The 13,799-nt window shown below is 51.7% G+C and overlaps 1 protein-coding gene across 1 annotated transcript; it reads right to left on the bottom strand.

Moving 5' to 3' along the window:
* Window positions 1–11,821: 11,821 nt before the first annotated feature.
* On the bottom strand, window positions 11,822–13,428 carry LOC103172045 (pre-miRNA 5'-monophosphate methyltransferase). Its single transcript, XM_042344155.1, has 2 exons — window positions 13,258–13,428; window positions 11,822–12,434 (listed from the first exon to the last, which is right to left on the bottom strand). The coding sequence occupies exons 1-2, from the start codon at window positions 13,426–13,428 to the stop codon at window positions 11,853–11,855; spliced, it is 753 nt and encodes a 250-aa protein (XP_042200089.1). The 3' UTR covers window positions 11,822–11,852.
* Between the last annotated feature and the right edge of the window lie 371 nt (window positions 13,429–13,799).

The following is a 13,799-nucleotide window of genomic DNA, read 5'->3' as shown; positions in this document are numbered from 1 at the left end:
TCTTTGCGTTCGATGTCAAGTCGGGCTCAAAACATTTCGCAGGTAATTGCAGTAAAGCTCAACGAGGATTAGTTTTATTTGGAAGTGAACTCAACGGCCATTTCGCAACAGCAACGCCCCTTCAAACACACCCGTGAAGTGAGCTACTGACTAAAATGGCGGTTGGTCACGAGGCGAGCCCCAGCACAGACACGATGGCTAGAGAGAGAGAGGAGAGAGAGAGAGAGAGCGCAGGGGAATGGGGTTAGAGTAGAGAGCTCCTGTAAGGGAGCGAGCCCCAGCACAGACACGACGGGGAGAGAGACAGAGAGAGAGAGAGACAGAGAACAGGGAATGGGGTTACAATAGAGAGCTCCAGTGGGACGGGGAACGAGCCCCAGCAGAGACACGATGGGGGAGAGAGAAAGGGAATTGGATGAGATTAGAGAGCTCCAGTGGGAGAGCAAGAACACAGACAGAATGCGTCAGATATGGGTTGATGGGTTGGATGACATAATCGGGGTGTACATTCCTGACTGAGGAATCACACTCTGGACAGTCCTTACTTGTAACCTGGGCAGAGGCAGAGACATAGCCTTCCGCGCTTTGATCGGTTTCCAGCCTCCCACCCGACTCGTCCATTAACTCCAGGAAACGCCACGACACGTCAAGGCTGGCCTCATCCCAAACCACGATGCCAGCTCCACGCCAAGCCAGAGGTTTACGTCTCGGCACTGATCCGTAGCCGGGCAAGTTCATAGAGAATCGTAGAAGGAGGCCATTCAGCCCATCGAGTCCGCACCAGATCTCAGAGCAAGCTGTACATGTTATCCCAATGCCCTGACCCCATCCCCACACCTCTTCAAGCCTCGATCCTTCACATACCCTTCTACTTCCCTCTTGAAACACACAACGGACTCTGCCTCTGTCACCTTACTTGGGGTGGAGTGTTCCAGGTCCCTGCAACGCTCTGAGTGAAAAGATTTTTCCTAAGTTCTGCTTTAAGCGCTCCGGGACGCTACCCCAAGTGAAGGGCGCTGTACAAATGCAAGTTGTTGTTCTCTCGTCTTGTGACTATCTCATGACTTTGGCCTCCAGTCACTGACCAAGCAACAACAAATTAGATTTCTATAGAGGCTTTCACGTCGAGAAGGACGTCCCAAGGCACTGGACGGTCGAGGGTTTGCACCCGAGCTGGGGGTCGGAATCAAGAGGGGTGGAGGGGAGGTGACGTGGGGGTGTGAAGTTGACTGAAAGCACGGTCAAAGAGGAAGGTCCTGAGATGTCACTCACAGCTCAGTCCTCTTAAACAAGGGGTAGTCCTCGTCACAATCCTCTGCGCAGCATCTAAGTTGATAAGCTACAGGAGTCCCGTAGCTCGGTGGTTGGAGCACTCGCCTCGCAAGCGAAGAGAGCTGGGTTCGATTCGCGGACGGGCAGGGCGAAAAGTTGGGCAAGTTTCCTTACTCCACGCACGCACACGCACGCGCACACGCGTGCGCCACTGTTTAACTAGCAGTCGATTGGCGGATCGCGTTTCCGGGGGATAACAATTCCTTCCAACGAAAAAAAAAAGAATCAAACAGGTCACTAAATCGCCGACTGTTTCTGGGGACGTCGCGGGGCGTAACTGGCGGGCCGCGTTTCGCCCACGAGATGTGCCAGTCGATCCCGCGAAGCGCTTTGAGACGTCTCGATGAGGCGTTGCATCGGACGCCGGGATGATGATCGGCGTTGTTATTTGTTTGCGGCGCTGAGTAAGGCCGAGAGTGCTAAGTTGGCGAACGAAGCGAGGCGGATCCGAGGAGTTTACCGCAGTTGGCAAAGGGCGAAGTGTGCCACGCCCGGAAAACATGTCAAAGCTTTCTTTGTGCTCAGGCGGGTAGTGAGAGACCTCCAGGGCAGGGAGGTAGTCGTTGTGGGCAAAAGTTGGCTCCAATCTTTCGAAGAATAATAATAATAATAATGATATTCGAGACGTCTCACAAAGCGCTTCGCAGAATGTGCTGTAAAGCGAATTGACCGTATACTTGTGGTGCGAATCGCGGCGGCCGATTGCGCGCAGCAGCGTCTGTCCCACAAACAGTCGTGGGTGGAAAATGACCGATTTATTCTTTTTTTTTTTAGGAGGGATTATTATTAGGCTCTGTGTGGAGTAAGGAAACTTGCCCAAGGTTTGGCCCTCTGCCGGGAACTGAACCCAGGTCTCTCGCTTACAAAGCGAGTGCTCTAACCACTGAGCTACAGGACTCCACTCTCTCTCTCTCTCTCTCTCTCTCTCGCTTTCTCTCTCAATCACACAGAAATCTGCACTGCAATATTCCAACCCACCAATAATAATAATAATAATAATAATCCTTGCATTTGATATAGCGCTTTTCACGTCGGGAGGACGTCCCAAAGCGCTTCACAGAACACACTGTAAAGTGAATTGACTGTATATTTGTGGGCGAACGCGGCAGCCAATTGCGCACAGCAATGTCCCACAAACAGTCGTAGATTGAAAATGACCAATTTATTATTGTTTTTGGTTTTTTTTTGGAATCAATTGCTCGGCTGCGTTCCGAACCCAGACCCCCCTTCTCTTCGCCCAGTAGTCCCTGCGCAGAGCCAGACAATCACCGGTGCCTTATACCTGCACCTTACAGCGATATGCTCTTACTGCGACAATCTCCTGATGTGAAAGGGACTCGTCGGGTGCAAGGGATATTATTCTTTAATGCACCGCTCAGGATTAAGTTGAGGTTAAACGATGCTGCGCGTCACGTTTCCTTGGCCGAGCGTAAGAGACGCAAGAAGTGAGTCGCCAAGTGCAGTGCTACAGGAAGGCACCTAAACACAGATTGTAACTGGTCTCAAACAGCTCCTCGTTTGCAGGAGAACCTTTCCTACCGGTAAGGGCGTGTTGGACACAGGAATTTAGATGAGGGACGCCGTATTGCTTGTGGCATACACACATATACGCCACACACACGCGCGCACGCGCACACGCACGCACGCGCGCACACACCACACACCAGTGCCAATTGATTAATAGGTAAGCGATGCACAGTGTAACCCAAATCCAAATAGGATCTGTGCATGCTACGGCAAGGCTACACCCGGAACGCAAATTCCATGAGGGTGATTTATCCAGTACTCCCATCCCCTTCGCATACCAAGTCTTAGCGTTGAGTGAAGTCGGAGGAATCGCGGTGAGCAAAATAATAATAATAATAATAATAATAATCCTTGCATTTGATATAGCGCTTTTCACGTCGGGAGGACGTCCCAAAGCGCTTCACAGAACACACTGTAAAGTGAATTGACTGTATATTTGTGGGCGAACGCGGCAGCCAATTGCGCACAGCAATGTCCCACAAACAGTCGTGGATTGAAAATGACCAATTTATTATTGTTTTTTTTTGGAGGATTATTATTAGGCTCTGTGTGGAGTAAGGAAACTTGCCCGAGGTTTCGCCCTCTGCCTGGGATTGAACTCAGGTCTCTCACTTGCAAAGCGAGTGCTCTCACCACTGAGCTACAGGACTCCACTGTGAGCTGTGAGCTGTGACTCACTGTGAGCGAGACGCACGATGGCTGAAGGTGCTGTATCGAAGGCAGGGACTATTACACGAGACCGCCCCGACGGTCAAGATCCAGTCGGACACCATAATGATAATAATTATCCTCGCATTTGACACAGCGCCTGATCTCCTTTTCGAGACGCCGCAAACCCGCTTCACAGAATACACCGTAAAGTGCAGTGACTGCGTATTCTGTGGCTGTTTACAAAGTAGAAGGTTGTCTCAAATTTGGACCGTGCTTGCGTTCATCTCCTCGCTCCACCCCCCCTACCACCCCCAACGTTGCCGTTGCTGCTGCTGTTGTTGTTGTTGTTGAAGACGGGCAAGTAAGGGGGCTAAGCTCACGTCTAAATTTGCCCACGTTCCCGTGAATAGGTCCGTGAGGGGAATTTATGGCGCTGAGAAACTGGACCCCCATCCAAAATGGCGCCCACTCACTCCCAGGGCTTTTCGAGGAGTCAGTTATGAGTCGGGAGTGTTTCTCGAAAGCGCTCCGAGACGCCATCGCGGACGGCGCAAAATATTTGCGAGCTGTTACTGTTCAAACGCAATCAAACCCTGTTCCTTCATCCAAGTGGCAAATTGGAATCAGGTCCTGAAATTATCCTTTCAACGCTCAACCCAAGCGCTCTGGGACGCTGCCCCGTGTGAGGGGTGGCTACGCAAATGCAAGTTGTTGTTGTCGCCGTCGTCGTCGTTGGCCTTCGGAGGAGAGAGACTGAGCCAATCTTTCACGTCTCCAAGGGTTTGTACCGTGGGAAGGTTTCTAAAGAGTTTAGAGAAAGATACAACTGGGCGTTTGAGCGCTGCTGAGTGCAAGGGGAGGCAGAGCAGAATTCTTTCACAGGGAGCGGTCAGACTTTCTCACTTCTCACAAAACGTTTCAGCTCTGAGATGCCTTTCTGGTCTGAGAGGACGAAATGACTGGAGTCGCCCAAAGTAGGGAAAGCCATAAGCAAAAGGTTAACGTAAAAAAAAAAAAAACCCCAATAAACCTCATGTTTGACAGCGTCAGAAAGATGTCTCAAAGCTCTTTGTGGAAGTTGCCGTGAAGTGGAGTCACGGTGTTGGTTCTTTTGGTTGTGGCAGGCGATGTGCGCATCGCGACATGGGGAATAATAAAAATACTTTGCGACATGTCGCGCCAGAAAGTTGTCTCAAAGCACTTCACGGGATTCACTGCGATTTTATTCCATAATTATTGGGAAACGAGCTCCCCGCTCGTGCCTGTTCGGGTGGAGGTTACAGATCCCGCGACTCTCCTTGAAGAGAGAAGGGAGTTTCCTCTCTCCTGGTGTCCTGGCCGACAATTTTCCAGTTACGGTCAGTCAGTCACTCACTTCGTGGCTGTCTGTGGGACAATTAATTGGCTGTGTGGACTTTGGCGGCTGCTTTTTTGCCTGTAAAGAAATCAGTCACTATACACTTGACACTAATTGCCCGCCATAAAGTGGTTTGAAAAGTTTTGACAGCCTTTATCATGTCACCAAATCCTCAAAGCACACAACACCTCCCGCGTTAGGATTTCTAGACAGGAAAAAAACAAATCACCGTGAGACATTTTCAGATGTCTTGACACAAAAGGGCGCTGTCAAGTATATAAGTCACTGTATGGGTGTGACGTTGCGACATCTGGATCGCAGACGATCGCAGCCCTATTTCAGAGGGCCACAATAAAACACTGAGCAAAAGAAATGTCGTCAGTCATCAGTGAGTGCAGAAATTAATCCACAGAACATGCTTCAACCAGTTAAACCCCCAGGTCGTCTATCAAACCAGCTCGTCTCAGGCTACAAATCCATCGCAATTCTCCCTCACCTCCTTCAAGGTGCTTCTCGAGACCCTCCTCCTCGACTGCGCCTTCAGCCACCCTCGTACCCCGACCCTCCACCCTCCCTGATCCTCTCCCCCCCCCCCGGTTTGGGTCCAAATCCCCGACTGTTCCCCCTCGACTTGAAAGGCGCTGCGTAAATGTTATTTTCTATTGTGTTGCGCTGTATGCGCCTGAGGGAGAAATTCCACCCTTCGCTTAGATTTCACTTTCACCTCGTTTCAGAGGGCCCAGAATTCGGAACGTTGTTTTTAAAGGAGAGCCTTAATTTTCTTTGGGGGGGTTGGGGGGGGGAGTTAAGAGTTATTAGATGCATTAATAATAATTAATGGATTTCGCCCGCAATACACACGAGTCAATTCACTTTACGGCGAGTCCCGTGAAGCGCTTTGAGACGTCTCGACGACGTGATAAGGCGTTGGTTGCATCGAAAACGAGGGTTATTATGATTATTATTATTACGATAATTATAAAATAAATATCCTCTGCCCCGATGTCACTTCCTACGTCCGGTGTCCAGGAAGAACGGCCGACATCACTTCTTGAAATAGAAACAGCCACCGCCGAGACCCCTTTGCTGCCGGCGTCTAAATTATTAAGTCGGGCCCCAGCTGTGTCTTTGGTGGGTTAACGTATTATTAATGAGTTCCTCAGTTTACGGGAAGAGGAACCCAATCAATCGCAGAAATGTTCCAGCCCGAGCCCCACCTCGCTGTAATAGATCGCGTATATCGATCGAATGGGAGAACGCTGACAACAACGCAACATTTGAGGACGTCCCGAGGCGCTGGACAGACAAGAGTTTCGGACCCGCGCTGGGGGTCAGGGAGGGTGGAGGGCAGGTTGCGGGGGTTGGGGCGAGGCGGAGGGACTGCGGGATGGAGTTCCAGAGGGCTTGGGGGCACCTCAAGGTGTCTCGAAGACGCGGTGAGACTCGGTATCAAATGCAAGGGTTATTGTTGTGGATTCTGCTTCAATCGGGGTTTTGAGGGAGGCAGTCCATGTCCCATTCAAGCCTCTGGGCAAAACTATGCCTCTTCAACCTCTTCCTTTGTTGTCGTTCTTGCAACGAATCTCCCCCTTTCTTGTGCCCCCACTACTGTATACTGTACTTTCATCAGATCATTGAGGAACGAGCCCAAGCGAGATAACACGGCTGCCACAATCACTATAAAAAGTGATACGAATTGTTTAAAGGTTATCTCCATAGCTCACTCTCTGCTCCACCCAAACCCAGCCTGCAGGAACCTGTTTGCCAGGAATGTGCAGCGAGAGAGAGAGAGAGAGAGAAAGCCTCTTTTCAAAGGGAGTTGCTCTCTCCTGGTGTCCCGGGCAACAAATGTCCTCCAAATAAAAACGATTCCGTGGCTCTCTGTGGTGCAATGCTGCGATATCAGATGTGAGGATTATTATTATTAGCTCCGGGTCTGCATTGTGCATCTAACATTTCCTGTGTTTAGCAAAACTGGCAAAGTATGAGATGTTATGATAATAATAATAATAGCTGTGGAGTCCTGTGGCTCAGTGGTTAGAGCACTCGCTTTGCAAGTGAGAGACCTGAGTTCAATTCCAGGCAGAGGGCCAAACCATGGGCAAGTTTCCTTACTCCACACAGAGCCTAATAATAATCCCTCCAAAACCAAAAACAATAATAAATTGGTCATTTTCAATCTACGACTGTTTGTGGGACATTGCTGTGTGCAATTGGCTGCCGCGTTCGCCCACAAATATACAGTCAATTCACTTTACAGTCTATTCTGTGAAGCGCCTTGAGACGTCTCGAAGACGAGATAAGGCGCTGTCTCAAATGCGAGGAGAACCAGTCCTGGTTATCTCCCTTTACACGGAGGTTGAGCGGCAATAACCATAAAAGGCAAATAACTATAACCATCCCCGCCCCTCCCTTCGTCACCTCAAGGAGGAACTGAGCCAGTCTACAGGTGGTTAGAACACCATTGCACCAGATAAACCTATCTCTGTATATGACTAGTAGGCTGATTGTACAAGCCACACATTAATGACTTTCTTATTGAGACATTACACCACTTCCCCATCTCAAGCTGCATCTTGGGAAGGTCATTTTGGAGGAGAGGGGGAACATGAATTGATTAACCTCTACAAACTGTCGATTTACTTGATTTAATGTAACTACAGAGTGTTAATTGACCACCTCTTTTATTGATTTCCACCCCCCCACAAAATTGTGCAACAGCCTGGCTCAGTCTCCAGCATCCTTTTCATTAATAACGATGATCCTTGCATTTGATGTAGCGCCTTATCACATCAACAACAATCCTTACATTTGATAGAGTTTTTCACATCAGGCAGATGCCTCAAAGCGCTTCACGGGATATATATGGATACCTACTGTAAAGTGTAGAGACTGTGGATTTTGTAGACAAACGTGGCAGCCAATTTGCACACAGCAATGTCCTGAATGACTGATTCTATGCGTCAGTCAGGAAACCGAAAGAAACGATTAGCGCTGTGGGATATTTAACGTCCACCTGAACAGGCAGCCGGGACCTCGATTTAACATCTCCTCCGAAGGACGGCAACTCCGACAATGCAGCTCTCCCCACCACCTCTCCCCCCAGCCTTCACTGGAGCATCAGCTTAGAGTGTGAGTTGTGACATGGGGTTCAAAGCTACAACCTTCTAACGTAGAGGCCTGAGCGCTACTGACTGAGCCAAAGATTTGAGCATTCTTGAGCTCAGAGAAAGGATTTGCAAAGCAAACACTGTGTGTTAATGATTGCTATAAAGTCTACGCTCAGGTGAAAGCTGAATTGCCAACGGCTGATTAGTAAAGTTTCTGACGTTGCTGGATGCATTTTGATGCCGTGGAATTCTCTGTTTGGGTTGGAAACTCTTCGCATGGGTCAGACACCAAAAAATTAATACCACAAGATGTAGGATCTTGTACTCACGAAAGCCCGAGTAATCGCGATCAAACTCTGATTTGGAAGCAATGGATAATCCTTACATTTGATACGGCGCATTTCTCAAATCACTTCACAGGATTTTACTGATTGTGTGCGAAATGCAGCAGCCAAATTTGCATACAGCAACATTCCTGCAAAGAGCCAAGAAGCCAGTGATCGTTTAAACGATACGAGGCAAAGGTGAGTAATCTGCGACTCTACAGGAACAGGCGATACACACAAGTGTGTGCCTCAAAGCTGAACCACAATGGACAGAAAGCCTCGTCTTCTCTGGTTGATCCCAACATTGTTCTGCAGTTTAAATATTTAATCCAACGCGCGGCAATCATTAATATTTAAGTAACCTTTGACTGAGACAATCGATGCGCTTTGCCACCATAAACGAAATCTCCCACCCCCTTTGTCTCGGTCTATAACAAAACAAGTTATAGACTTCACCCACAAGTCACTACACTTTACAGTATATTCTGTGAAGCGCTTAGATGCAAGGATTATTGTTTATTTCTTATTATAGCTGTTTGTGGGAGATTGCCGGGTGAAATTGGGTGCAGTGGACTTGGAAAACACAGTTACTACACTTGGCAGCAATTAAACACATAGAAGCAAACCCAAGAGTCTCATAAGAGCGAGGAATTGGTGACTCCCAGAGTGTGCCTTGAGGATAACTGCTGGCATCTAACCAGCTAAGGTGCTTTTTTTTTTTGGTAGAGTCAGGTTCTGAATGATTCCGGGGGTAACAATCCCTCCCAAAAATATATTAAAACATAATAGTAATTTGGTCACTCAATCCTCTACTGTTTGTGGGACACCGCCGTGCGTAAATGGCTGCTACGTTTCGCCCGCAAAACACAGTCACTTTGTGAAGATGCGATGAGGCGCTCTATCAAATGCAAGGATTATTGTTATCATAAACCCAGTTTGCCGTTAAGAGCGCTGCCTGGCAAGCTTTCCTGCAGCTTGTCCAGCTAGGACCACCCTACCGATTAGGGCTTGGGCTTGCAGGGTTAACAGGAGCTGAGTGGGGAGATTCCCTGGTTACAGCAACAACAACAACAAGATTCCATTTATTGAGCGCCTTTCACGTCGGGAGGACGTCCCAAGGCACTGTACAGTTGGGTCAGGACCCGAGCATTGGGGGGAAATGGTCAGGGTGAGGGGAGGGAAGGGAGGGAGCGAGGAGGGGGTAGAGAGTCGAGAGGGGAGCTGAAGGCACGGTCAAAGAGAAACCAGAAACACAGCAACCAGTGAGTCTGCCTCTTATGCTCATGAAACGAACCGAGTGGGTCAACCATGTAGAATTAGGGCATCACCTTGTGTCCAGTGTTGGGATTGAAGCCTCTATGGACATAAGAACATAAGAATTAGGAGCAGGAGTAGGCCATTCGGCAACTCGAGCCCTGCCCCGCCATCCAATAAGGTCATGGAATTGATGCTTTATAATAATAATAATCCTTGCACTTGATACAGCGCCTCATCACGTCTTCGAGACATCTCAAAGCGCTTCATAGAAGGTACTGTGAAGCGAATTGACTGTATGTTTTGTGGGCGAAACGCGGCAGCCAATTGCACACTGCAGCGTCCCACAAAGTCGTGGATTGAGGCAACCAAATTATTATTTTTTGAAGGCAGTAAAAGCGATCCGCCAATCGACTAACAACCGGGTCCCTACTTACTGGTAGGTGAACGGAGGAGGGTGTGTGGAGTAAGGACACTTGCCCATTGTTTCTCCCACAGTCCCGGGGAAATTAGCAATTGCTGTCGTTGTGCTCAACAATCGAAGCTGAATTATTCACGATCCATTTCTTCTACGGTTATACAGACTGAGTAACCCTTCATAATTGATTTCGAGAGCCCACACGAGACAAAAGGTTACTCAGTCTGTATTCACTGCATCATATGGACCATCAAGTAGCACCTGGTGATGTCAGGCACATAGGCTGTTGTCACTGAAATACAGCCACGCTTTGTTTACCACAAAAAAACATTAATTTAGGAGTCTCTTCAACCTCAACCCAACCCCTGAGCCATCAACTGCTTTGCCTCTCAAAGCCACCTGTTCCTTTGAGTTCACTGTCCAGGCTGACACTCACTCCAGCCCCGAGGGGGTGGCGGGGGGTGAGTGGGAGGGAGAGAAAACGCTGCATTGTCACCTTCTGGACCTCCATCCCACGGTCCTTTCGCCTCACCCCCTCGCTCTTCTCCTACAAGACCCATCTCAAGACCCGCCTCTTCGACCGCGCTATCAGTGACCCTCCTACCCCTTACCCTCCCCGCCCTCCAACCCCCTCCTGATCCCAACCACCAGCTCAGCTGCAGATCCCTGACTGTCCAGCGCCTTGGGACGTCCTCCTGACGTAAAAGGCTCTCCGTGAACGTCATAAATTGTTGACGTTGGAGCCATGATCTTCTGACTCAGAGGCGAGAGCGCTGAGCCACTGAGCCCGACTGGCCAGTTGCCTTTGGGGCGAACACAAAAGAACGCAGATTGTATTCTTTGATGCGAAGGGAATTCCTGACCGAGGACATCAGGTACTGTACATTCAAGTCACCGATCGCCTGCGGAATTTATTGCCTCGAAAACGGTTCACACCCTCTACACTTGACAACTGATACCACTGAAGCACTCGGAGACGTGCTCAGGTGCTTCATCAGACGGGAGGATCTGTCTAACAATTCCTGCGTTTGATTTAGCGCCTCATCGCACACTCAAGATTCCTCCCACAAAGCGTTTCCGCCCTTGCCCCTTCCTTCCCCCATCTTAAGGTCGCGCCTGAGGATCTCCCCCTCCCCCGGCTCAGCGCTGTGCTCTGCCACCGTCAAACGCCCTTGGACGCTACCCTGCATGAGGGGGCGCAATATAAATGCAAGTTTGTTATTGTTGTTGAGTCCCCACTCACTATCACACTAACCTCTGGAGCCGGGCTGGCACACTCTTTTGCCAGTCGACTGCAACTGCGCTCGATAGCAGCAGCCGGTCAACACGTCGTCTCCTCGTTCTTCACACAAACTAAACACCCTGCATGCAGCGTCTCAGAGTGCTGAGGACAGCGATCATTGGAGCTCAGCGGTTAGAGCCTTCACCTCACAAGCGAGAGGACCTGGGATCGATTCCCACCCAGGTAGGGCGAAACGTTGGGCAAGTTCCTTACTCCACACACACACACACACACACACGCCTCTGTTTACCAGCAGTAATTAGGAACCCGGCTGTCAGTCGATTGGCGGATCGCTTTTCCAGGGGTAATAATCCCATTAAAAATACAATAAAATAAAAACAATAATAATTTGGTCACTTCAATCCACGGCTGTTTGTGGGGACGCCGCTGTGCGCAATTGGCCGCCGCGTTTCGCCCACAAAACATACAGTCAATTCACTTTACAGTATATCCTGTGAAGCGCTTTGAGACGTCTCGAAGACATGATAAGGCGCTGTGTCAAATGCCAGGATTATTATTATTATTGTTCGATGATAAAAACAAGTTTATTTGAATCCTAGTAAGGATGGTTCCTGGTGGCGTTGCGCAGCAGGTTTCAGCTTTGATTCGGAGGCAGTTTTCTGAACAGAAGCAAGTTCCTGTCCCAGCTCGTGCTGCCGAAGCAGTGAAGCAGCTCCATGTCGCAGTCTGTCACCAGAAAGTGCGAGATCCTCTGCGCTAAGTCACCCCTGATCGAGAGCCTCTTGAAGTGGTCGAAGTCGCTGCGCCCGAGCCTGCGCATCCTCCGGGCTGCCGAGCGGTAACACCTCCAGGGCTGGGCCTCGATCAGCAGGACCCCCGAGAGCCGGGCCAGGAGGAGCAGGAAGTCCAGGAGTCCCTGGTCGCCGTGGTGGAGGTGGATCCACATGGTGACGGACATGCAGAAGCAAATGTCGAAGGAGCGCCGGCCGAAGCCGCCCAGGTAGGGCTCGAGCACGGCCTCTCGCCTCGCGGGGTCCATGATGTCCAGCGTAACGTACGAGACGGACTCCGGGAAGGGGTTGGACTCGACGGCCCTGCGGATCAGGTCGGCGTCGATGTCGCAGCCCAACAGCTTCAGGTTCAACCCTCTCGGAACCTCCGGCTGCAGGTTTCCGCTCGAGCCGTCGAGGTGCTGGTACAGAGCGAGGCTCAAGTCCTGAAGAGGGGAATTTTTAGACCGAAAGAGAGTTTGTTCTTTTCTTTCTTTCTTTCTTTTTTATTTATAAAGATTTTAGTTAAAGATGGTTAAAAAAAAGAAAACAACTACTCCCGATACGAGTGCTCAGTGGGGTCCGGCACGGCTCCTGCTCCACGGCGCACCCCCCCCCCACTCCCCACAGCCTCCCACCGCTCCCTCCGGCCGGCCACCCACCATCTAGCGGTCAAGCCTCCAGCCTCTCTGCACCCCCCAACCCCCCTCACATCCACCCCAGCCGCCCCCCCCCCCCCCCCCGCCCTCTGGAACTCCGTCCCACAGTCCGTTGGCCTCAACCCCTTGTGAATCCATGGCCTTCTGCCCCTCAAGAGGCTCCTCAGAGCTCACACTGACCGCGACGCACATTTTGTTATGGGGTTTGGGGGTGAGTGTGTGGGGGGTTGGGGTGAGGGTGGGGGGGGTGAGGGTGGGTGGGGGTGAGGGTGGGGGTGAGGGTGAGGGGTGAGGGTGGGGGGGTGAGGGTGGGGGTGAGGGTGGGGGGGTGAGGGTGGGTGGGGGTGAGGGTGGGGGGGGTGAGGGTGGGTGGGGGTGAGGGTGGGGGGTGAGGGTGAGGGGTGGGGGGGGTGAGGGTGGGGGGTGGGGGGGGTGAGGGTGGGTGGGGTGAGGGTGGGGGTGAGGGTGGGGGGGGTGGGGGGGGTGAGGGTGGGGGGGTGAGGGTGGGGGGTTGGGGGTGGGGGGTATGGGGGTGGTATGGGTGGAGTTGGGGGTGGGGTGGGGGGGGTGAGGGTGGGGGGGGTGGGGTGGGGGGGGGTCGCCCACTTACCCCACAGTTACAGCCCACATCCAGGGCGAGGGCCTCCCGGGAGCCGCGGGGCGGCAGCAGCTCAGTGATGGCGGCGGCGGGGATGAGGCTGAGCCGTTCGGCCGTCGGGTTGAACTGATAATAACGGCTGAAGTTCCCGAACAGCGCGGGACCGCCGGTGGGCGCCGCCATTACTGGTCCGTCACCAACACCCGTCCGTCCGTCCCCACCGGAGCCGCCAACAAAGGTTCCGGCCCGGACCCGCCCCCCCAGCCCCGCCCACACTCAAACCACGCCCCCAACCCAACCCCGCCCTCTCGCAACCACGCCCCCAAACCAGCCCCGCCCACACTCAAACCACGCCCCCAACCCAGCCCCGCCCACTCGCAAACCACACCCCCAACCCCACCCGCACTCAAACCCCGCCCCAGACCCCCGCCCATAAACACCTGGTGGGGGGAGGGTGGGGGGGTGCGCAGGCGAAGGTGAGTGGGAGGGGGGCGGGGAGGTCTCCCCGAAACTGAACTGGCTCCGAGGTGACCTGCCTGGCAACGGAATGTGGG

The sequence above is a fragment of the Callorhinchus milii genome, unplaced genomic scaffold (assembly GCF_018977255.1).
Source record: "Callorhinchus milii isolate IMCB2004 unplaced genomic scaffold, IMCB_Cmil_1.0 Scaffold27, whole genome shotgun sequence".
NCBI lineage: Eukaryota > Metazoa > Chordata > Chondrichthyes > Chimaeriformes > Callorhinchidae > Callorhinchus > Callorhinchus milii.
Note: the sequence above shows the minus strand (reverse complement) of the source record. Positions and strands in the feature narration are given on the sequence as shown.